Source organism: Hyposmocoma kahamanoa, unplaced genomic scaffold (genome assembly GCF_003589595.1).
Source record: "Hyposmocoma kahamanoa isolate Upper Pololo Valley unplaced genomic scaffold, ASM358959v1 66, whole genome shotgun sequence".
NCBI classification, from domain to species: Eukaryota; Metazoa; Arthropoda; class Insecta; order Lepidoptera; family Cosmopterigidae; genus Hyposmocoma; species Hyposmocoma kahamanoa.
This window is the reverse complement of record NW_020653854.1, coordinates 1,095,489-1,123,069: the sequence shown is the minus strand read 5'-3', so window position 1 is coordinate 1,123,069 and position 27,581 is coordinate 1,095,489. Positions and strand designations below refer to the sequence as shown.

Below are 27,581 nucleotides of genomic sequence, written 5' to 3'. Positions count from 1 at the left end.
GAAGATAATGAGAAGCGGGGCGGGACACAGAAACTGTTTATTTTATTATAAATTGTGGGGATAGCTATTATTATTTCCTGACAGAAAGAATTAGCGTTAGAGAAGTGATTATTTTTTACGCGGCCGACCAAAAAGCAGGCCTCTACTGTACATTCCAAAGAGGTTTTAGTGCCATGTCTATTCAGTCGCATCTTAAAGATGCTCGGAAACACAGTCGCGGGCAGGAAATTCTATTTCCGAGCTGTGCAAAAAAGATTACGAATTTATATACCGAGCATGCCACGCTCCATAGCTCTCTATAATTTTATCTTAATTATCTGCCGTATTGTTATATTCTCTCTATTTATACACTGGAAACAGATGTATACATTTTCAAACACGGATTTTTCAAAATGGCGGTAGTGCATTGTTTTCAAATTGTTAGTAAAATTATTTATAATAATAATTGCACAAATTCATTGAGCGATTGTGGATGGAAACGTGGAAAGAGGTAGTCCTCAACATACATATCTTGATGTAGTTAAACAAAATGGGTCCAATGCATATCCAGTCACTTTCGAGATATGGCAGTTTGATGTTTAAAAGTGTGTCTCACTCTTGTTTTATTTTCAAAACTTACAATATAAAGTAACTCCAGAAATATTTATTTATGTTTATAATGTTGGATTTTTTTGCTGATCTAAGAGGTTAGACTTTAGGAACCGTTTGGTACATATAACTCAGTTTTTGATAATTTTGTGGATTGGATCCTTTTATGGTTAACTACGTCCAATTGGGGACGTCCTTAAAAAAGGTCATGTTAAAGCGAATCTTTGCGATTAAAACTCTATATGGCAAAACAACTGTTATGGGTTGGCGTATCTCCTACCACCATGCATAACAACTTGTTTGTTTCGTCATTTGATATCACAAAAAATTACACATAATTATTAGAGAGTTGTCGAAAATTCCGCCTATAGATAAACGTCGCTCACCATTTAAGCTCCGGCTCAAGATCTTGTTCACCGTCCATGAAGTTGATGGTAGCATCCATATTGCATTTACAGTAGAAATTATTATCTCCGCCGATACCAGCTTAATACCAGACTTGGTACTTATTATAAAGGTATAATAATATTCGTCTTTTGTTTTATATCGATTACTGAAAGAATAAAAATCTTAGGAGAGTGGGATTTGAAACTTAACAGCAACATGAATAACGCTAAAAATATTTGCTTCTTGTTTTTTAAACGGTAAATTACATTTGTTCAATTATTCTCACGTTCATTTTAAAACATTAATTAGTTACCATGTAATAATAATCGAAGAATTCATGAGAAATGTTTTTGGTAAAACTGCATTGCATTATGATTTTGAACAACAATGACTTTCTCTGTAATTGTCGTTGTTTTGTTATTGTTTGAAATGAACAACTTCTTTTTTTCTGAATGTGTCTCCTCCGCAGTCGAAGGAGTTTTATGTGATCGGACTGTTTTAGTTAATTTGTCTCCCATTGATGAAGGCAGTGCACTTGAACTTCCACTCATTACGCTCCACTCGCATCAGGATCTTCACGCATACTTAAGGTAAAACTTTTGACCGCCACTGACAAAAACTAGATTCGTTCCCTAGACGCTAGGCCTATATAATGATGTAACATGTTATAAATATTCACCTTATAATAGGGGTTAAAGTATGAAATTGCCGATTTGTACTGAAAATCTAAATTGTTTATTTTTTAAATTTTTAACAAATTTATTTAATCAAAATAGTTGCCATTATTATCTATACATTGCTGCCATCTAATGGGAAGGTTATTAATGCCTTTGCGATAGAACTCCGACGATCTAGACTGCACAAACTGTGTACAGAATGCTTTCCATTCTGTACTGCCTCCTGGGAAGAAAACTTCTTGTCACGTAGATAATTGTCCAAATCACGAAAAAAATGGTAGTCCGTTGGAGCAAGGTCTGGTGAATACGGAGGATGACGAATGGTTTCTAACTGCAGTTCCTGAAGGGTCAAAATGGTTTCTCGTGCTGTGTGAGGTCTCGCGTTGTCGTGGAGCAATAATGGTGAAGATCGATTCATGAGTCGGGACTGTTTTACTGCTAGTTTTGTCAACATGGTTCGGAGTTCGGCACAATAGACATCTGCCGTTATTGCTTGACCAGATCGGAGAAAACTATAGTGAATAACACCATGCTGAGACCACCAAACAGTTACCATTACCTTTTTATTGGTAAGTTTTGCTTTAGGACACTGTTGTGGCATTTGACCTGGGGTCAGCCATTGCATTTTTCTTTTCCGGTTATCATAAAGAATCCACTTTTCATCACATGTTACAATTCGATCCAATATTCCTTCATTTCTGTTCCGGTTCAACAAGGCAACACAAGTTTCAACACGTGTTTCTTTCTGCAGATCAGTCAAATCATGAGGCACCCATTTTTCGTATTTTTTTATTTTATTGATTTGACGCAAGTGAGTCAATATTGTGGGTAAGGTAACGTTAAACCATGCCGTTAATTCCTGGGTAGTTTGACTAGGATCGGCTTCCACTATCTCTCTTAATTCATCGTTATTCACCTGTGTGGGCGGTCTTCCTCGTGCCTCGTTCTTTAAGTCGAAATTTCCATCACGAAAGCGTTTAAACCAAAATCGCACGGTGCGTTCATTAGTAGACCCCTCTCCAAACGCAGCATTGATATTGCGGGCTGTTTCTGCCGCGTTAGTTCCGCGTCGGAACTCGTATTCAAAAATCACTCGAATTTTCGCAGTATCCATCTTTCTTGTCTAAATTGAATAACAAAAACAATTGAAAGTCGATATTCAAATGTTTCAAATTAAAAAAAAAAATAATCACAGAAACCATTTGAAAAAAGTTTCATTCGAAAACCTCAAACCATGAAGATTCTATGAAAATTCAAAGAACCTATTGCAATAAAACGGCAATTTCATACTTTAACCCCTAATATTAATTCCATTCTCCTAAGTCAATGAAGAACATAACTAAACATAAAATGCAACTTTGAATCCATACTTAACTAGAATAAACGAATAACATAAGGAATGTCTTAATAAATATTTATTAATTTCAATTGAAAAATTTAAGGGTTTAATTGACGCTAAGACGTTATTGGCGTATCAGCCAAGTTAATGTAAGACGCTTGAAAGCGTCTACGTCTACCTTTTGACCGATCAAAAGCTTAAATAACAAAACCCTTCATCAGAGATCCGTCCGTCCACTTGGGACTCACTATGATACATACAGTCATACAGATACTCCCCGCTTTTTCTGTTATGATTAAAAATATGTCATAACAACCGAAGGGGGAACACCAATGATGCAACCTGATGTTCCAATGGCAAGTTCATTTAATTATAAATCACCCGACACTATATTTGGATAACAACTTAATATTGAGTTTTACAGAATACACAAAAACGGTTCAACGCCATCTAGCGACAACTTACCTAAATTACATATATTGATCAATGTTTAGAAGTCCTGATACATGGAATTTGGTTCCGGAAGCTTCTGGAAATTACCAAAACGCTTCTATAAGGACGTGCTATAGACATAGTAGTTTAGTTTTACTGAACCGTTTTCAACATCTCTAAACTAATCTCACTACTTGCACAACATTAATTAAGACCTAGATAACACGAATTGTATGACTTTGTACGGATTAAAATTCTCATTAAAACATAAGGTGGGAAAATGCATCACGGTAATATCATTCACACACATAAACCGCAGTATTGTGACAACGTGCAGTATTACACGAATGATTATTACACTTTCATATTTCACTTATATGCCATCTGTGAATTGTGATTTTTTGTATTTTTTACCAGTCTGGCGAGATTTTAAAGGGCATATAAAAAGGCTGTACAAAATAAGTCGCGACTGTCATGAAATAATAACATTGAACAACACTTGTGTAGTATTTAATGTATATTTTAAAAGCGTGTATTCTTTTATCCAACTACAACACAGGTTTTATTTAGTTTATAGATTTGAAGCCACACAGATCTCCGCGAAAATTTTCGGTTCTTTTATACGGTTTTCTCAGTCTATCAAATTTCTAATTTTGAATTTACATTAGTCGATAACTCGCCCTCGCTTGCCCTTTGAAGATGGCAACCTACCCAGTGTGCACAGAATCATTTGACGACCGTACTTTGCTGCCGAATCGACTGAATCGACTAGGTGTAATCGTCGTCGGCCAAACAACTTTCAACGTAAATGGCGGCCGCGTCTCACCAATACACGCTTAATGGGGATCGGGGAATACTTACCCTCCCGGTCAGTTTGTAGAAAGTTTCGAATGCCTTGTTCTTTCTTTGTTAGTCAACTTGTCTTTGAAAGAGGCCATAGAAGCCACACAGGCCGACTCAGAGATTTCGGCTAAGCCGGCAATCGACTAGATCTAAAGAATGCGTCGACTACGCAGCTTCGTCAACCGCATTCGCTTGCCGAAGAGGCGCTGGCCACACGGTGTAAAATAAAAGCTAATGGACTGTCCTTCCTTTGACAAGGCGACGTAGTCAGCCAAAGGCGACAATGGACTCAGAGTAAATATGCCATAAGTTCATGAAAAATTATTACAAATATTAAATTTTATGACAAACAAGGAAACCCGTTTTGTATGGAAGTTTCCAGTGTATCTAAAATATATCAGCAAAATATTGTTTGCGACTGCCGTTACGACTTCGAAGTGACAGTCGTGGGGGTAAATACGAAAACGCAATAACTTACTGTCACTTGCAAACAAAGATGCTACCGATGTAACACTCGAGAATTTATTATAACATTGTAATCAACCGCACGTGTTAATTAGACCGCAGAAGACAACACAATACAATGCAAATAGGTCAATCAGTTATATACACAGACGATGTTAAACATGTGTTAATGATTAAGAACATTATTTATTTACGCTTGGCTAGATACGACTGGTTATTTAACAGTTTACTGAAACACAGTAAAGTTGGACATATAACCAATATGTTTAATTAGGAGATTAATTAGAGAACAACATAAATTTAACATTTTAAATTTTTATTGAATTGATATTCAATTATATTTTGTGAAATCACTCCATTAGTTTGTTATATTTATTAATACAAAGATCGAACACTCAGAAAAAATTTCTTCGATTCGGCCGGATTCGAACCGACGTCTTCTAGTTTACCGTGGCAGACGCTATGCCTGTAAAATAATTTAAAAAAATAATTGAATATCAATTCAATACAAATTTAAAATACAGTGAATAGCGACATCCTTCGCCAGGACTGGTAACTGTAAAGATATCTAACTGGGTGATAAAACTCATAGATTTCTCATAGATGGCGCTACGACTAGAAAGTCGTTGAAAAAACCAAATACAAAGATACGACGCATGCACTTAGAAAAATTCGTGAGGTCCGCTGGTTCGTTCCGTGGCTTAGTTGGTATAGCGTCTGGCACGGTAAGCTAGAAGACGTCGGTTCGAATCCGGCCGGATCGAAGGAATTTTTTCTGACTTTGTATTAATAAATATAAATTTAACATGTTCAAATAAAAAAGTATACTAATATTTCAATACAGAAAAAAGCAATGCAGAATCTTAGGTATCGTAATGGAGGAACTGGCTAACTTCCCCTTCTTGCCTACCTATTTCTGCCGTCAACCAGAATGCTTACAGCATTACTGCGTTCCGGCTTGAAAGGGTAAACAAAGGTGCTGGTGAAATTACGGGCACATGGGCCTTGGCAACTTATGTTACAGGATGACGGGCGCAGGGACGATGCCCCTAAGTACTTTGCGATTTAAAGCTCTGAGTGGCACTGCAAGTGTTATGGACAAGTTAACTTACCATCAGGCGCACGACCTGTTCGTCCCGTTACTTAATACTACAGAAAAAACTTGATGGTTCAAACTATGGTATAAACCCTCTGCTTAAAGGATATTGGAACGTGTAATGGGTTCTTTACGATGATGATAATTAGCAAGTATTCTTCTTCTTTGTGTTTATCGTAAGTAATTTAATAGATTAGTGTCAGATTTATTATTTATTTGTTGCGGTATAAGTAGGACGCGGACCTTAAATAAAAATTCCTTAATTTTTTTTAAGAAAAAAGTGGGAGAACTAATATTCTAGTGGTTCTAATGTACATTTTTATTAAATTATTATTTTGGATCTGTAACGTGAATATTTTGATAGTATATAGGTAAATATTTTGTATCCGTCACATATTTGCACCATTTATGTTATATGTGTTAATGTAGGGTACTATAGATCTATTTTTATACAGTAGCACAACTGTGTACAGTTGGTAGATCTATCTGCCAAAAGGTCACAGATTTTCTTCAGAGAGCGAGTAAACAACTGATATTTTACTCAAGAGAATCGCCGAACGTGGCCGAACGATTACTGGACTGCCCCGCAGAAGTCCCGAGTTTGATTCCTTGACCGGGGGAAATATTTGTATGGCCTACATTTATTTCTCTCGTGAGTTCAGTTGTGTCTTTTTCGTAACTTACATAATATTTATACGTATATTAAAACGAAACATAATATCATATTACCATACAGCCTTGTCTATAAAACCGACAGCACCTAATTATAGTATCAAAGATTCAAACCACAATCTCGTTGTAAACAACATAATACCGTCGACACCGCATCAATCTTATAATTAGTGAGGTTTTGAAGACAACATGTTAATTGTAGGTTGATGTTTGTTTGTAATTTGTAATTGTATTATGCAGTATACTAACTTACGTATCTCCTTTTTGGGAAGTAAACACACCAATATAAAACTTGATCTACTTCTGATTTCTACCAACTCCTACCCTACATAAAAAAATGCATCCGCTTTTTATTCAAATGAGTGAACATTTTGACAGCATGACGCAAATTAACGCCATATAAGTAACGCCATCTAGTGGTCTATGTACCACAACTAAACATGTGTCGTCAATACATGTTGAACTAATTATTAAATTCAATTCTAGTTACAGTTTTCAATGCTTTAACAACATTGCGAAAATTACACGTGTACGAAAACTTTCAGACTTCAGACAAAAAATGTACCTAATTTATGTAAGGAAGTAGAATTTATTTTTAAATGATAAGATGAGTATGACATTAATATCCTTTCTTTGTTTTTTTCTTCTATAATAATAAAAATATATTAATTAAAATAAACTGGCTGATCTTGCGGTCATCTTCACGAAGTCACAAACTCCCATTCACGAGGTTTAAAACTATAGTGAAACAAAAAAATTATACAAATCTTCTGCGTACTTGGATGACTCAAATTCATGGTAGTTATCCGTTTAGCTCCTGCAGGTTACCTTGATCTATAAATATATTTAAAATAAGACTGATTTATAAGGTTTAATGATAAGTTATTTCCGCCAAACAATAAGTTTATGTATTCAAAGAGGAAATGTTGCCAGCTTTCCGGGCACGATGCCCAAGGGTGCGGGCCTCGACGAAATTTTCTACCTATTAACTTTCTAGTATTAAAATTTTTATAATAAGTTTTGTCGAGTATTATATTTTTCTCCTTACAAAGCCTATTATGAAATAAACCCAGCAATCAATGAGATTTCAAATACAAATACACAAATCCTATATTACCACAATCACATGTTTTAAGACACAAATAACATATTAACCTAAAAAATAAAACAATAAACGGTTCGCCAAACATATCAGAGGGCAAAAGGAAGTATCTCATCTAGTGCTGCCTGGAACCGTTGTTGTCGCAGATAGAGCTATTTTTCAGCCACTTCCTTGTCTTTACGATCTTAGGCGGACTTAAATAAAACGAGTGCCTAAAACAATTATATTTCTATTTGTTTTAATTAGATTTGAATTGTAATTAACCTACCTATGAAAAAAGGTATATCTAAATTTGTACTTGATTGAACATTTAATGTTAATCACAACACAAAGCTAACTTTTGCTTCACAACACATAAAACATTACTCCTACGCCTCTATTAGTCAATTGAATAGAATACTTTATTTACAAACTATAACCGACCACATCAATCTTTTGTAGAGTACATTTGTTGTTTACTCGTGCACTATTTACTATTACAATGTTCTTTACGGCTGACGTCTTCACCTTTCACCCGTTACCGGGATGTAATTCCATCACATTTGCAGATAGCTCAAAGAACAACGCACGAGACCAAAACATTGTCTATGATTAACATCACGTTAAGATTGAAGCACGTGGGAAAGATAGGTTTACCTAAATTGATGTAGTCCTACTTCTCGGAGATAGCAAATTTTCTTGTAATGTAAATGTAAGCAAATAAATAAACAACGCACACACTCATAGCCACATGAGAAACCCTATGTCGCGGGTGCCATGGACACACACATACGCAACCACAAACTCGTGAGAGAAATAAATGTAGGCCATACAAATATTTCTCCCGACTGGGAATTGATGAGGTGGTCGGGGACATTAAAAACAAATATAAATAAGGTACATCATAAAGTACCAGTTCAGCCTTAAATAAGAGGGTCGGAGTTTACATACGAGAAGGAGATAAAAAGATTCCTTTTTTATTTATTTTTTATTTTATTTTATTTAAAAAATGGATTTATAACACTATTTTTAAACATTAAAAAGCAAGATATCGGTAAATCTGCATAGTAGTGAGAACTGGGGCATCACCATGAACTCTTATTATAGTACAATATAGGTTCGTAACGACAAAAAAGGGGGATGGTGATATACATTTCATACAGCGCTGTCTCACAACGATTCATTGTAGTCCTAAACTGACTCGTAATAAGAGTTTATTTTTAATAAAATTTGATTCTCTTCACGTCAAAAAAACCGTCGTTAGAATATTGTAAGAAACAATCAAAAGATATCGACTTAACTCAAAATGAGACACACTTTATGTGTGCTAGATCTGGCCAAAATAATTCTTATCCAAAAATATGAAATTATTTTGCTTATTTTATTGTTAAGTATATTTGAGAAATTGTTTAAGTGTCTATAATAAACTATAACACATAAATTGATTTTATTGCGGCAAGTGAGTAATTCGTTTTTCATCGATTCTGAGAAAGTCCTCTTTTTGAGTTAATACACTATTATATTAATAGTGCGATATGTAGAGACGGAATCAGTGATGATTTTAATTCAGTTCAGTAACAGTAACTCCTTGTGAAAGAATTCGTCCGCCAAGCTCTAATATAAACATTACTACGTTCCAGATTTCAAAGGTAAGGATACTGGTGAAATTACAGGCACATGGAACTTGTCAACTTATGTCTCAGGGTGACGGACGGGGTCTCCGTGCCCTCAGATCTTAGCAAGTTAAAGCTTAAAAGTCACGAGGTCTTGCTTACCACCAAACACACAACTTGTTCGTCTTGCCACTTACAACTGCCTAGATGTAGCATAAGATCTATGAGCATGGTTTTTTTTTGAGAGTAATAAACAAACTAGATGACGCGGTGTACTGTTGTTAGATACATTGCATGTTTTTCACCTTCACGCTAGTCAACTGCATTCTACAATTATATATTTACATCAATTTTTAAAGCAAATTGCTCACGTAAACTGAATGAAAACAAAAGAGTGCGGCGCAAAAGTATGGTACCAATTAGTTCCGCTGAATTCGAGCAGACAATATCGTTATTAATCCATAGCCCGCCTAGATAATGGCCCAGAAACACATTGTCTTTCACTTCCTTGTGACGAGTCTATGTCACGGCATTACCCTTGTATATACACGGTGAAATTATATTGTGTTTGCATACTGTGGTATGCACAAGTAAGGTGGTGCGTTTAATTTTAAGCTTTTAAACTGTAACATATTACTTAAGGTATAGTTGGGGTAAACTCCACATATTAGCCTAGTGCAGCGAGCGAACAGCAAAACTTTAACTTTAACCTTTTTGTTGACATTACTGAATTGTAGTTTATATTAGTTTATGATTTTTATGATGTCTATTTTTATTAATTACAAATTGTTAAATATCTAAGACTTCCTTATATAATAAGAAGAAATATATTATATTTTATTTTAAAAAAATATTTACAGATTTTATTCCAATTATTCAATTTAAACATTTTAGAATTGCCTAGCTCTGACAAACTTTATGGCGCTAAATATTACACTTAGATGTATATCCAATTTTTTTTATTATTTTTAATTTTAATATTGGTAACATTAAAAGTGTAATAAAAATGTAAAAAAGAACTTTGTCTTAACGTAATGTTGTCATTTCCGGTCGGTGTGTATTTAGATAGTATTATTTCACACCGTATATTTGAAGAAACATAGTAAATGTATGTTTGAATAATCGCAATTAGTTATGTCAAGTCCTCGTTTACGCGGTGCAAATTAGGTACAATAACTGACAAGTCTAACTTTGTCGTTTGGTAACATTACTGTGTTACAGCAACTTGTTACGTTTGCATAACCAATTCTAAATAGTTTTGCATACGAGGTTTTACTAATTTTTTCACACTATATTTAAATTTGACAAATAGCTTAGTTGAAGAAGGATGTTGCAAACAATTTTAAAATGTGAATTTTAGTGTATTTTTGAAATTACAAAAAAAATAATATATTGCATTTGGTGAGAAGGCAGTGGATACTTTACCCGTCAAACGGTAATACACTATGAACATACGACAATTGTATATGCCTGGAATTTTACTCCAGTTGACCTTTTAGTCCAGAGACTCAGAAGCAGAGAGCATCAGAATGCTTATTCCGGAAGAACTTCATGTATCCAAAAACTGTAATTACTGACCTAATAATCTCTCATATTTATTGGAAATAATACCTATATTATTCTCCGACAAAGAAGTTGGAATTACTCTAGTTGACCTTAAGACCTCTAACTTCAATTGGGAAAGGCATTTTTTCTGTGTAAGTGCAGTCGCATTTACTCAACTCTGAATAGAAAAATGGCATGTCTCTGCATGGCCATTGCTTATTTCCTGTCAAATGTAGTTAAATACAAAAAATAAACCCATCCTACTATACCTTACAAAGTAATCTGTGATTGTTGGGATAGAATAAACCTATCCTGTCATCAGTCATCCGAATACATAATATCTCGTTACGACGCGAGACAAAAGCGTGGGATGGTCTATATCTATCCATCATCTATGTCCGTTTGCTCTATGTAAATATATATCTGTTTCTACAATTACCGTTTAATCTACACTTAATAGCGTATTTTTTTGTTTTAATTTAAACATTGTTGTATTACATCAACCTTTCTGGAACTTAAAATGCTTCAATAAGTTGTAATTATGTTATGTACGCAGCAGGTATTGTTGTGAAAAATAATGCAATACTGTCGCATGTTGCATTTTATTTCCACATTAACGATGCCTAAATAAACAATTTGATAAACAATATGACGACACAAACAAATGGAATTGCAAGACGAGAGATCTTGCGTAACACGTCATAACCTTTAAAATAAAGACGAGGTAACAAAAGCTTTGTTAAAATAATAGTAAACTCCCCTAAGGTGTGAACTGTGAGTCCATTACATGGGATTGTAGTGCTTTTTTGTTTCAATCGTTGCCCATTATAAATCGGGCTCCGTCTATTGCACTTGTTCGCTACCGATTGGGTCATGATAATTAAGTCACTTTTAAAGCGCAATTGTGATAATAATTATAAGGAAGGATTCAAAGTTCTTTTTTTCTTAATAAATTATTTAAAAAATTGGTAAGAATTTAATTATAAAGAAATTTACATTATATTTTAAAATTAAACCTCTCCATGGAATCTTACCAGTTCGTTGAACTCTTTTGTACTGCAGAAAGTAATTGGTTTGCCATTAAATAATGTGAAATTACTTGAGAACCTCCTGTTTAAAAAATCTTTTTAAACGCTTACAATTACAACAACATTTCACAGATATAGGAGGTACATTGCGGATATGTTTTTCCAAATAATGTCTTTTAACCAAATTACACATTGGTTTAAAACAATGTAAAGATTAGAAACCATTAACTCGACAACAAAAATCAGTAAGAGATCGTGAGAATGAATATTATAAAAGTTATGGTGCTTTCACTGTCCCACGGGAGGTATTAGGTAACTAGAAATGTATTTTTACAGCAAATATCTTTTGGGTTTAGTTTCGCTTATCACGGCAATGTGATAAATGATTGTCACGACTCTTTGATTCCTTAAATGGACTTTTGAAGTTGTTGATCTTGATTCGTTTGTGGATAAATGAATAACGACAACTAGAATTCAATTTTAAACCTTAAATTTATTGACTTAGGTGCGCATTTCGTTTATAACTGAAAAAAAAAACAATCGTAAAGTAAAATGTACATTATTCGATGGAGTTTTTATTCTTCGTCTCTCAATAGGGTAGACAGATACCGCCTCCACATGCTACACTCGTGAAATACTTCCTTTGCCTCCACCAAGCTTGTCACAAATGCCCATTATTATTGGTACTTAAAACATAACTTTTTTAAGGACATCCCCAAGCTGATGAAGATATGTACGCCAAAGCGTGCATATACAACGTTTCACATCCCTATTCGTTCAATTAATTTATGCAGTTATTCTACTAACGTATGTTCTTTCTTTCTAATAAAACAATTTTTATTTACATCCTCAACTACTTTCATTTAAAAAATTAAAAATAATGACTTTACCACCATATTAAAAATCATTATACATCTGTTTCCAGTATATAAATAGACATACTATTATTACAATAATAATATGCTAGGCAGTTAAGTATGTTTTTAATCGACTTTAAAAAAAGGAATAGATAATCAATACGACTGTATGTTTTTATTGTATGTATGTTACGCGATAACTCCGTATCCGGCATTTGTGAACCGATTATGATGATTCTTTTTTTTGTTGGAAAGAGGGCACCTCAGGAGTGGTTTCATTTCCATTTGAAGAAAATATTCCACTTTTAAGGGTGGCAAACTAGGGGATGAATGACTTTTGAGGGCGGGTTTTTTAGTACACTGTACTGCGATTATTATGATTCCAAGTAACGGGATGAACAAATTGTGCGTCTAGTGGTAAGCGACACGTCTGTTCATAGCAGTTGTATTGCTACTCAGAGCTTTAAATTGCAAAGGTATAAGCACTGGTCCACTACGCCCGCCCTGAGACGTAAGTTAAAAAGTGCCTGTCATTTCACCAGCACTCTTACCCTTCAAAACCGAAACGAAGTAATGCTCTCATTACTGCTTGGCGGCAGAAACAGGCAAGACAGGCGAGTGTCCGTGGACGAACTCTTTCAAAAGGAACTCTACTGCTACTAAAATAACGTGACAGAACAAATTTATAAACTAAGTTTTGAATTCAAAGATGTAGTCAAAGATATAGAAGATTGAATAATGGATCTGAGCAGTTGTAGTAACACTAACGTGAGACGTTTTGCGGCTAGTTAGGTAAATAATATCTTCAAAGTCACCAGCCCTAGGTGATCCAGCAGTAAGTAGTCGGTCTGTGGACTATCTGGACTCATACTGGAAATTTCCCTGTCCTAAGTACTAGATAAAGAAATCAACTTTTTATCCACTACCCAAAAAACCGGTATGCACCAATGTTTCGAAGTTTAATAGATACAAATGACTCTATATCATTTTGAAATGATAACTATTTACGAGCATAAAAACCCCACGTGTTAATTAACACGCAACATCAACAATAATTTATGGCAGCATTGTAAAATTCCTAAAGTTTAATCTTACCGATTCATGATATGACCCAATTACTCAATGGCTAATGGATTTAAGTGCAATAGGGCACGTATTTCTAATGGAAGTGGTGTAAATAAGATACATATGCCATTATAAACAGGTAGTAAAAGGTGAATCGATTAAGCTTGTAATGTAGTACACTTGATTACTTATGATGTGAGAAATGAAGAGAAAATAGTTGGATTATGTGAAAAATGGCAAACAACGAGACGAATACATAATAAGATTGCTAGTTTAGATTAACCAGGGGCAGTTAAGAACCGGAAAAATAAAAGCGATTTATTTTTATAATACCATGTGACGGAACGTACAAGTCGTGGGCCTGAGGGAGCTCTACTGCTTCAAATTACTATGAATTAGGATGTAAAGACTGCAATGACACAGAGCGATAGGCATACCACAAATAGAACTAAAATACATCTAGTTCGCACTCTTATCTTGTCTCTCTCTTCATGGTGCAGACATATGTACACTCAAAGTCGGTGCCAGGCGGAGAATAATGCCTTTGAAATGTGGTGCTGACGTCGAATATTAAGAATGTCATGTACAGCCCGCTGCATCAATGTTTGTACTTTGGGAATTCGAAATAGAGAAGGAGAGCATCTATCTTCAATTTGCGTGCTCCGTTTGGTCACCTAGAATGTTAATAACCTGGAGATTTTTGATGGTGACAATTACACATGAATTTGTCATCACAATTCAGGTAACGACTGAGCAGTAAAAACAAGAGTTTTTGACTTTTTCTCTACAAATGATTTTAATTTCTAAGTAACATATAATTGAAAATATTTAGTAGCAATGGCTGTCGCTAAATCATATCTCGCTGATGGTAAAAGAAACAACCCTTGGAAAAAGTGTGAAGTCCCAATACACAATAGACCAGCGTAGTGGGCTATGACCTAAGCTGTTAAACTTAAGCACTACTCTTTAAAGAAGACCCGTATGCAGCAGACGGATCATCATTTCAGCTAAAAGACGACCACTGCTGAACTTAGGCCTCCCTCAAAGAATGCCACAATGACCTGTCCTGTGCCGCTTGCATCCAACGCATTCCAGCAAGCTTCACCAGATCACCAGTCCACCTTGTCAGCTCACGCTGCGTCTTACGATACGCGGTCCCCAGTCGAGAGCTCTTCGGCCCCATCGGCCATCTATTCTGCGTGTACGCCTTGCCCACTACCATTTAAATTTTGCAATTTTTTGTCTGTTATTCTGGTTCTCTTGAATCCTCATTACTGATTCGATCTCGCAATGAAATTCCGAGCATAGCCCTTTCCATTGCATTGAATCTCTCTCTCGAATCATGGGCCTTATTCTTCGACCACGTCGCAGTGCCGTAAGTCATCACTGGCCACACATTGGACGATGACTTTTGACTTAGACACTGTGGTATTTTGGACAAGACGATGTGACGTAATTTCCTGAACGCTGCCCAGCCGAGTCGATCGACCTCTTTCTCTTTATATTACTTCTCTTTATAGAACTTTAATTATTGTTCTCTAATCATGATTAATCGTTTTTTACCTCTAACTGCAAAAAAAATGCTTTAACCATCAGTGGATAATAATATAATATTATAAAAATACCTTAAGGGCACTTGAACTTCGAAGAATGTAACAAACCTTGTACTTGCACTTTCCGGTATCTTTAGATCTACAACAATAAACACGAGCGATGAAAATGCTAGCTTACGAGTACAAAAGGTTTACAAATAATTACAACGAGATGCAGAGCTTCAATGCAATCGCGATGATCGTGATCAACGCAACCGACAACGCCTTGTTTGGTAACCAACAGCGCCAGCGCATCGATTGACACGCGGCGCCGATTCTGGTATTTTAATTGATGCTTTCTTGTTATTGTTATACTAAAAGCTTATACTTTTTTGAACTTTTATCAAAGGCTGAATCGTAAAAGAAGTTAAGGGGCATTTAGAAGTCAATAAAATTTATCTTCTTCTTATTTAAAAGCTAGACTAACTTCCCCTGTCTCTTGTTTCCTGGTCCCTATTACCACATTGTTAGGAATTGAGCCTTGATAATAGATCGTAGTGGAAGAAAGATCCGACATATAAACACTTTAAAACAAGGCGTAAACAAAAAATAATATGTAAAATAAACTAACAGTTATTGTATACGACTTGACAACGTCTGCATTCAAGAAATAACTTGAAATTAACTTTAAAAAAGGAGGAGGTTTATGTTCGGCTGTGTGTATGTTTTATGGTATGTTCACAGATTTCGCCGTCAATAGTGGACCGATTTTGAAATTCTTTTTATTTTTTTGGTCTTATTGTCACCGACTCAAAATAACTGATTAGATATTGTAAATACTTAAGTGTCTATAATTTTTAGTGGTAAAGTAGAACTACAAACCGATCAGTAACTAGCATTCTATACCAATAATAATATTTTATGACAATTACAGGTAAATAGGTTTGGACGAGAATTGCCACGTTGTACTCGTATAAATAAACCATAACTGTAGATAGATTTATTAATAAATATTTATAATAGTGTGTAAAAATGAAATAAGACAAAAATAAATAAATAGTATTACGTACGTGCATTGTTGTCATTTGGATTAAATCTGTATTTTGTTATTTTTCGCCTTTTAGTGTTCATTGCACTTTTAGTCTTCATGAAGTTGGTTGAATTTTGTTTAAGTTTGTTTATTTATTAGTCAACTAATTCATGGAATGAATATTAATTTTCTAAAAAAGTATATGACGATAACTAGTTTGTATTATTATGTATAACAGATGTTCATATATACTTAAAGTTTGTAGGTATTTCTTGTGATTTTATGTGTGATGTTACACGTGTAGGTGGTGAATTTGAGTACCTGGTATGTAGGTGGCTTGAAGATAGGTTTCAAGAAAGGTATAATTATTACAAGAAATGCATATCTTAAATTCAAATCTATAATCAAATCACTTGACGAAACGGCTTAAAAAATGGTGAATTTTGTCGATGCCCGAAGGCCTACTAGATAAAAGCTTTCAACTTTATTTGTTTCGTACTGTAAAGCTGTGTGTAACTTAAAAGCCATGGCAGCCTAATGGTTTGAAAAAATTCAGCAAAAGTATTCAACAAAATAAATATTACAATAAATAATAAATAATAATTAATTAATGACTATTTCTATTCAATAATAATAATAAAGAATAAAAATTACTACATACTACAGAAAGTGCAAGCCTTTACGAATTCGCTTCTAAAGCGAGTAACCACTACGTCAGCTACGTACTTAATTTAGCACGTACATGGGGCGTCTTGTTGAGTAAGTTAGTAGTAAAAGGTGGTTGAAATTGCCATAAAGGCTAAAGTAGATTCACAAATGTACGTAACTTTGAAATTATAGTCACAGAGATTCTAAAACAAAAAATCACCGTTTTCTTACTGAAGAAAGAAACAGAATAAATTTATTCATGTAACAACATGTTACAAGTACAATATGATTTTATGCTTAACGTGTATAGCACTGAAAAGGGTCCAACCACGGTAGAAAGAATGTGGTCTGTGGGCCCAACTCAGCAAATACTGCGGCGGAGCCACAGCGCTGGTTTTCAGTGGACTCTTTTTCAAGTAACCGATTTAAAAAAAAACTACAAATAAAATTAAAAGAAAATAAAAAATTGTGGACGCGCATTTTAATAGGTACAACATAAATAACTCCATTAGATCAGAAAAATGCAATTGTCACTATGTCTTTAAGTATTTTATGTTCCTCTTTGCGTTATACAAATAAGATTTCTCCAGGCGTATTTTGCAGTATCAAAATGTGCTCTCTGAGTTTAATTTCGAAAGTATAAACTGAACTAAGTACCACAGCTATTTATCTTTTTTATATTTATTAAATAATACATTCAAGTTACAAAACAAAGCTCTGTATTCAAGAGGCGTTATAAATTAAAGTTTGATGGAATGGCCATAATCACCACACTTGGTAGCCAGTTTGGCGAAGGTACTTAAGCGACAATCAGATGCACACACACGTGCTGCAGCCACCTTCGCAGTTTATCTTTAACCTCACTTCCAAGACACGTAAGTCAAAATATGGGGTATCTACATGTGCTTTTGACAACCAAACGGCGACTAATGTAAGTCGTGATGTAAACTAATAATATTTGAATGAAGTAAGACGTAATGAAAACATAATTATCATTATAGAACTCCAGGAGCTCATTTCATTTCAAAGCTAAAGTTCAAATTGAATTTATCACATCTCCACATGACGTGGCAATACTGAATTTGTTATAGTACATCGAAGAATGGTTTTAGGTTTATTATAAATTAAGTTCCCTATTATCATTCTAATTTTGGAAGTTCGTATAGGTTGAAACCAATTAAGAGTCGAGACAACCTCAAATGGCTTGGTTGATTGCGGATAACAATCTATCGAACGATTTCTAAAAATGTTCACGATACGTAAAAAACATAAACTTGTCTCGAAATTTTACAAGAAAACCGCTGTATTCAATAGGTATTTTGCATGTACCAATTTTTTTTATATCACCTGAACTAAACAGAACACGCTTAAACAATGACGATTTCAAGTTTTCAAGTGTAAAAATTTTACCTATGGAATAAATTATTATCTGACTTTGACACGTATAGTATACGATGTACATTTTTTAATTCCAGCTGACGACTACCTCTTATTCTTAATTTATCCCATAAGAGTCGTAAGAGTAAAAGACAAATTAAGAATAAGGGACAAGCGATCGTTAACATCACCAAGGAACCCTAAAAAATAATTTTAGGAAGCACGTAATCATCAGAAATCGAAACTGGCAAAGCTTCGAGGAATTAATACAAACATAAATAAATAAAAAATAAATAGTCAGTCAACATATTATTGTAGTCCCTCTGCTGGGCACAGACCCCCTCTCACAATGAGAGGGTATTGACTATGGATCCCACAAGAGATCTCTGCGGTTTAGGAACTTTACACACATTGCTTTGCAGATGTGTGCCAGCTTTCACGACGATGTTTTATTTCACCGAAAAGTTCATGGTAAATTTCGAATTAATTTCGCATGTAAATTCCGAAAAAGTCAGTGCAAGCCCGGATTCGAACTCACGACCACCTACTTGAGACCGGTAGATCAAACCATTAGGCTTCCACGGTTTTAATACACATAGAACAGGCAATATCTCCTTCTGAGATAATCAATAAGAGAAATTTATTTTGGAAGTTTGTTTTCTACAGCGTCACAGAATTTTTCAAACATACTTAATCAATTTATGAAAAGAATCAATTATGCAAATGTAAATTTTCGCATACCAACGAACGGTGACATATGCCACTGCTATCTAATATAAATTTTTATTTAACCATGTCTTATGCAAATAGACTATTTCATTCATTCGATTATCTACATTACGACATCACTTATGTCGTGTGTTAATCTGCACTTACAAGCCAGATTACACTACCAGACACAATCTAGACGGATAATTAAAAACACAAATAAATTTACAACCGTGCATTGCCTAACAAACATTAGATTCGTTCCAAACAATTTGTAATTAGATAATACGAAATCTGGACATGAATACATGTTAATCAATCTTGCGTATGTCATTTTGTTCTGCAATTATAGTCGCAGAGAACTGTAATCATTTCGGTTGTTTTATTTGCAAGCTTGTTATGAACGAGATTTAAAAAATTTGAAAAATATACTTGGACAATTGCAGCACGTTCCTAATTTGATTCTTAGAACGAATAGACTCATGGATATATTTAAGAGAACGCTAAAAACAGTTGAAATATCATAACAACGTTCAGATGATCCACTGGCCACATATGAGAGAACGTTTAATGGAAATCAAAAGACGATTGAAGTCATTCTTTTTTCAAATAAAACGTTCTGGTATATGTAGCCAGTGGTTTATGAGACAATTTAAGTTATTCTTTTTTCAAACTAAACGTTCTGGTATATGTGGCCAGTGATACATATGAACGTTGTTTCCTCTAATTATGCCGAGAGTAAATATTCTTTTTCTACTTCACTGTCATGAATCTACTGGACACTCTCCTGTAAGGAGAGGATCTAGTCCATTGTCAGGGATGCTGGTTCAACACGCGTCAACAAACTCAAATGATCGTTACTTCGTAAGTAAACAAATTGCACTTGGAATTGTCATATTGATTATACTGTACTATCCACTTTTATAACAGTAGAGCTCCTTTTGAAAGAGTTCCTCCAGGGAAGTTCTGCTGCCTTACCTAATAATAATAACAACAATAATGCACATACTCAACACAGCCCCGCCCTAGGGAAACCCTGCGTCGCGGGTGCCATGGACACACACATAGACAACCACAAATTACAGCCAAACTCACGAGAGAAATAAATGTAGGCCTTACAAATATTTCTCCAGGCCCGGAACTCGAACCTGGAATCTCTGCGTGGCAGTCCAGCGTGGTAGCCGACCACAGAGGCAGTAATGTAAGCATTATTGCGACCTGATTTAGAAATTGAATCTGGTGAAATTACAGGCACATAGGACTTGGCAACTTATGTTTCAGACCCTGAGATCTATGCGGTTTAAAGTCATAAAAAAATTAAATAAAAAAAGATTTGTTGTGTTGTTTAAATGTTCGATATGCCATCTTCGGTATGAAACTGAAAACGTTCATAGATGAAGAGAATATAATAACTTCGTTAATAAATAATCGCGTTCCATTCGCAATTAGTCACTTAACTTCCGTGTGATAATCGCTGTTAGGAGAAAGACAGCGGGGCGTTGGTACTCTACCTTTCCGGCTCTGTTTATGTTACCACTGTTTTTGTTAATTATTTATCAAACTTTTGACAGCGATGATGTTTAAATCATAATTGTATTTAATTACCTGTCAAAAATTTTAGAAATAATTAGTAAAAATTATTTAATTCACGACGTTGAGTCGGTCAGATAAGTGAGATTGTGATGAAATGCTTGCCAGCGACCAATAAAAAGAAAACATAATCATCAAAAATCAAAATTACTTTTATTTCGTAGTTAAGCAAATTACACTTCAAATTTTTCGTATATTATTATCATATTTATCGCAAATATAACATATTAACATATTTATCGCAATTATTAAAACCAAAGTAGACCGTTTATATAATCCCTAACAAAGTAATATCCTCGCTTTAGTATTTACATGATTTTTTAACTTATCAAGGGATAAGTTTAAAACAGCTTTCGCTTATTTAGTAGCAGCAGATCTCCTTGTGAAAGTGTTCGTCCAGGGAAGTACTGCCACCTTACCTATTTTTGCCGCCATGTAGTAATGTGAGCATTATAGCAGTTTTGAAAGGTAAGAAAGCTGGTGAAATTATAGACACAAAGGACTTTTCAACTTATGCTTCAGGGTGACAGGCGCAGTGGCAGTTCCCCTAAAATCTTTGCGATTTAAAGCTCTGAGCGGTACTGCAACTGCGGTAAGGACATAAGGACATAAGGACAGTCGTGTCACTTACCGTCAGGCGCACGACTTATTCGTCCCTTGATGTAATTGAAAAAAAGTTTCTGGAATCTTATTATAGAGAACCGATCGCGTACCTTTCTTAACCCTGGAACCTATAAAGGGCCCGAAATGTTGGTTTTGTTTGTTAAATAAAAAAATATACGCGATGTGGATCTGAAAACAAAGTTTCATTTCCAACCATTGACTCACGCTCCATGGTCACGGGTGAAACCGTTCCGAAATATCGGGAAAATAAAAAGAAGTCATACCGTGGCATTGATTTACAATTATATGGACGTCGGGTCGGCGCTAAAAAGTGTCCGCACTTGTAAGGCGCTAAAATCGTATACAGAGCGCCAAACACCGCTTTAGTCTTCATTTGTTCGACTGACAGCGCGATACTGCGATGACATTACAATTTAAATTTGGAATAGGTTGACTTGGGACATTTTTTTCGTGGTTTTTGTATTAGACCCGTCGTCCATTTATTTGTAAGTCAATGTTTCCAACCTATGATTTCAATATAAATCTGTGTTGAATTGCGTATAACGCGTTAAATATTTTTATCTATTGTTACGAAACGTAAATATCGTTCCAAATATCAATTTTTATAATCATTTAGCTAAACTAAACAAGCGTAAATAGAACTCTTAATATGTCAGCAATGTACGTGTCGGATCATCTCGCTGCGATCTCGTATCACGCGTTATTTGATGATATTCCGAATTCGCAGTTCGCGTTTTGCGTTACGCAACTGCGCCTGCCCCGCGGACACCAATAATGTCTTTTCTAATATGATTATGTGAACAATTTGTTTAACATATGATTAGTTTCGTAATATGATGGAGTTTTTTTTATTTATTGATATAATGATTGTTGTATTATTGTAAAGAATTTGCATTGCTTTAAAAAGCTTCAAGCGTGCTTCTGAACCGTATCGTTAATTCATTATTTTTTTCCATAATCACTGACCATATTATTTAACGTGTAATTAAATAACAATACATACACGGTACTAAATAAAGAACATAGTACACTAAATATGCTTAATATAGAAGAATTTTTTAATTATTTACATAAGTTGGAAATTTTTCACTCTAGACTCGTGTATACAATCTTTACGTCTTTTTCGCTTTTATCAAATTGACGTAAAGCTGTTTCTGATCGACCTAAAGCGTCGATGTATGAAAAATTTATTTACGCGGCAACATTTCCTCTTTGGAAGTCTGACAGACTTATAAAATCGCGTCATAGATGCCCGAAGTGTCATTTTATCTCTAGGTGTACAAGCGATATTCATATTCTGTCGGATTTGATCAGACTTAGTGCACAAGGCACATCCGAAGAGGGTCCGAGTTTTCTAGATTTGTATAGTTTTGGATACAGGGTGCAATCGAGCTAGAGACTATGTAATTTAAGTTTAAGGTATTATTTCATTTCTCTACAAGTATCTTAATATTGTTAATGGAGTGCACGAAAGAAGCCTTTCAACACGATGGCAAGAATTAAACTGTATGGCATCGATACAATACAAAGTAGAAGAAGTATAAGAAGTCAATGAAATTTTATTATTATCTAATGAAACTTATGAATTTAGGATACAACTAATCACAGCGAGGCTGATAGAGCTGAGGTGGATTCCTAACTAACCGCATCTTTCGGAGGTGCTTACGTTCAGCGTAAACGACAATCGGTCGCGTGAATTGCGGAGAAGACGACAACAGTACACGCAGCATCGCCGCGCGCGCAGTTACATCACACGCCGCGAAAGCGCATTGATCATTTATGAATTTGCATCGCAACAACAACTCATTCATATTCGCTCAATTTCCTTTTTAATTAAAAAAAACTTGTATCGATTTCGGCAACGATTCGTTCAAAACTTATCACGATATTCATAGACAGACAAACCGTTTCAATAATTGTTTTCTTATTACGAAATATTACAAGTTTGTCATTGGCTTGTTTATTTTTGGAAGCGATTTTTAATCTAATAGTTTTAACCACAATTTTTTTCGCCTCTATATTATTTTATAAACGGAACACCAACAGATTACACATAAATATATTTATAATAACCTTTACTGAAGTTGTTACGACGGGGTGAAGCTACATACATCTATTTTCGAATTAAAATATTAAGAAAACGAATAAAAGTTTTTGATAAAGTCTATCCACGGTTAAATTTGCATTGTAACAATTGCAATGTAATCCAGTCAGAGCTAGACGTAAACAATGTATCTCGGAAGAGAAAGGTTATATCATTCTAATCTAAAAGCTTGAGAAAATTCCCAAATTTCGTATCGTTGAATTAGTTACAATAAAGCGCTCGCGAAATGTTTTATCTTACGTATTCATAGGATGGTGACATAATAAATAATAATAGTATGGTAAAACTTTATAATATATGCGAAATTCATATGTATAGACTAAAAATTTAGATGTGTTCGCGCTTTCACCGTTGCGTCCTAATTGGGTAATCAAAATCAAAGGGCATTGGAAATATTATTATTATTATTATTGTTATTAGTAACATACACGAAAATTATTTTAATTCACACTGTATAAATAACTTAAAAGTTGACACAGAACGGACATAAACTTTTCCCAAAATTTTAAACTATAAACGCAAATTTCCAAAGTTTTCCGCAAGAAAATTTCACACGACTGAAAGTCTATAACCGAATAAATAAAACCGTGTAATCATGTACATTACGATACTATATAAAAGAAAGAAATACACTATTAGGCACACCTATAGTCATCAACAAACTTAATAATTAAAAGAAAAACAATAAAGCACATTACTCACAAGTCGCATGCTGTCGTCTGGGCAAGGGATCACTGGTAACACAAACTCGTTACACTATCCTCTATATGACACGGCAATAGTCGTATGCGCACAGGCGTCTGCGTAGATGCCCAAAGAGACACTGCCCGCGCGCAGCGACCTCAACACCCTGCCTTCGCCGACACAGCCCAAAACAAACGGTTGTGTAAAATGACACCCGAAGGTGACAACTTTACGTATACTTTCACATATTGTCGGCAATATCCTTTTTGTGTGTAAATATGTGAATAATTGTTACGAATGATTTTCGAATGTTGTTTTAACTGACGATTCGTGCACCTAAGTTTTAAATATCTCAGTTCTTCTTAAACCTTACAAGGCATTGGATTCAAATTAAATAAAAAATAGACTTTAAACTAGGATTTAATCAAGGACTTTAAGGATATTTTACCATACAATCGGTCCTTGTGTACCGACCCAGGACGGAAAACAATTATTAATTGACTAGGCTGTTCTCCGATTGCTATGACCCAGAAGCCCTCTTGAAGTACAAATGTAGACATGAAAATACGGTATATCATATACTACATAATAAATGATACAATATCGCACTTATTATCCAGTAGATAAAATATACAATGCTGTGTGCATTTTTATTACGTATTATTTATAATACAAATCTTTAACAATTTATTTCGGCATTAAAGTATTGGGAACGAATTAATCCATTTGTAAATAAAGGTCATTTGCTTAAGTTACACTATCCTTTACAATTCTTTTCTGGTAATTAAAAATAACGTACAGCCAACTTTCTACCGTACTTATCGCGTGCTGCATTAAGTTGAATTTAAATAACAGTCAATAATTAGAGCTCCTTGTGAATGAGGTCGTCCAGGTAAGTACTACCTTACCTATTTCTGCGGCCAAGCAGTAATGTAAGCATTACTGTGTTGCGGTTTTGAAGGGTAAAGGCTGCTGGTGAAATTGCAGGCACATGGAACTTATCAACTTATGTCTCAGGGTGTAGGACGCAGTGGTAGCGCCCCTGAGATCTTTGCGGTTAAAAGCTCTGCGTGGCACTGCAACTGTTATGGACAGGCGTGTTACTTAACATCAGGCGTACGAGTTGTTCGTCGTGTCACTTGATATTATACAAAAAAAAAGTCAATGTGTAGGTGTTAAGTGTTAAGCCATTTGATATTTACAAAACTTTCAAATTTTCAAATAGATTCGTTTGGAAATTACGGAAATTACATAAAATGAGTTTACTAAACAGCTGTCCGAACATCTTCGCTGTTTCAAAGGAACAATGAAGTGTTCTATATGGAAGCGGATACCGTATCAAAACATTGTGTTATTTGACCATTAATGCCGCTATTACTTGAAAGGTAAACCGGCACTATTGCCATCATTAAGATTTAAAAGCTGGTGAAATTACATGCACATGGGACTTGTCAACTTGGCATGGTGAATTTCAAACTGAACGCACATAAATTCTAAAAAACTCAGAGGTGAAGCAAGCCCGGATTTGAACCCGCCATCGTCAAATTCAATAGGTCACCCCACTAGACTACGACATTCTTTTATTATGGCTTCTTGATTTATTTAATTTTAATTGCCTTAATCTGGTTTGAAAAATATCTCTTGACTGCAAGTAGCAGTAGAGCTCCTTGTGAAAGAGTTCGTCCAGGGAAATACTGCCACCTTACCTATTTCTGCCGCCATGCAGTAATGTGAACATTACCGCGTTCCGGCTTTGAAAGGTACGGATGCTTGTGAAATTGCAGGACCATGGGACTTGTCAACTTGTGTCTCAGTGTGAAGGGCGCAGTAGGAGTGCCCCTCAGATATTTGCGAGTCGAAAAGCTTATCATCAGGCGCCCGACTTGTTTATCCCGTCTCTTGGATGCGGGGAAAAAAATCTAATTAATTATGGGTGCTGTTTAAAATAACTAAGTAGGTATGTATAAATCGAGTTCTTAGGTTTTCGCGATTGTTACACATAGGAAATGAAACTATTTTTCCGGATTTAAATCGCGTATATTTGTTTTTTCAAACAAACCGACGTTTCGGGCCCTTTACAGGTCCTATGGTCACAGTTGACTATAGTTACAATAGTTATTAGTAGTGAAAAAAATAGGGTGGTTTGCATCAATATTAGATATAACTGGTTGAAGACTGTACCACCTCAGTCAACCGTGACCATGGGACCTGTCAAGGGCCCGAAACGTCGGTTTGTTTGAAAAAACAAATATACGCGATTTAAATCCCGAAAAATGGTTTCATTTACTATAGGTATATATAACTTCGCGACTTTGATAATGTCTTATAAAGAAATTACTTTTCACACGTGTAAAGAACGCCTGAGAACCATGTAATCAAAATGAAACTTAGTTTGAACTTAGAATGAAAATGTTCTACAATAAGAAGAATTATTGATATGTTGTATTTTATGTAATAACATATATCACAAATTAATAACAAATAATCTCAGTACAAACCGACCTCAAAAGTTCATGGAAATACATCTATTTCCCAGATTTCCATCCCCAATTTCGCCACTCTTAGAAGTGGGATATTTTCTTCAAATTTAAATGGGAGTACTACTGACGTACCCTCTTTCCAACAAAAAAACCATCATCAAAACACAGAAAAAAAGATAACATTTTTTGAAGTCGGACAAACAACAATGCCATATGTACGCGGCGACGCTTGTTACAATGGAACCAGTTCGCTGAACTACAAAACAACCGCTCCAAGTGCTGGGATGACACATGTTTCCTGAACTGCTGAGATGTTATCTAAGTAATTTGTCTCTCGACGTATAAGTATAAATCGGCTTCATTTGACTCGCAAAACCACAAACAATCGTACAAAATAACATGATACAAGATGCACACAAAATAACAGTAATGACTTAGAATAATAACGCATAGAAACCTAGTCCGCACACGCTAAGTGAGGCAAATTGAAGCGCGCCCAATGGGCCTACACGAGCGGGCGGGCCTACAGTGCTCAAGGTCAACTTGCACCGCGAACAGATCAAGAATTTTAGCTAAAAATGACGAAATGTGCGGTAAATGAGTGTAAAAATACGTCAGACAAACATAAAATAGATACTAACATCACATTCCACAAGGAAGTAACGCGTTTCAACTTGTATTTTTATATAAATATTCACTACAACCGAAAATTAACCTACTACTAAAACTAGCCTATATGAATTTGATTTTTGCCTCACTTGTGACAGTTCGTTTGATATGAAACTATCATTCTATGCGTTATTATTCTAAGAGTAATGACATAAAACTAATTAAAAGGACAAAACAAAAAGATGTATAAATAAATAAATAATTATAAATATTGGACAACATCACATAAGTTGTTCTGATCCCAAAATAAGTAACTAAAACACTTGTTAAAATCGGAAACAACAACGGTTCCATAAACACCCAGACCCGAGACAGTACAGAAAAGTTAGTTTTCGACATTGACACTGCCGGGGATCGAACCCGGGACATCACAGATGGCGACACCAAGAAAACCAGTCTACCAGCCATAACCACGACGGTCTTTATGGTTGAAAGGTTCGATTCAAC

General features: G+C 35.0%; 1 protein-coding gene across 1 annotated transcript in view; it reads right to left on the bottom strand.

The window, feature by feature from the left end:
* Positions 1 to 24,126, bottom strand: part of LOC113231655 (transcription factor SPT20 homolog) — a 64,831-nt gene extending 40,705 nt beyond the window's left edge. Inside the window, exon 1 of the mRNA XM_026466083.1 lies at positions 24,004 to 24,126. Within this exon, the coding sequence (XP_026321868.1) occupies positions 24,004 to 24,012 (9 nt within the window). The 5' untranslated portion in view covers positions 24,013 to 24,126. The remainder of the gene's footprint in view (positions 1 to 24,003) is intronic.
* Between the last annotated feature and the right edge of the window lie 3,455 nt (positions 24,127 to 27,581).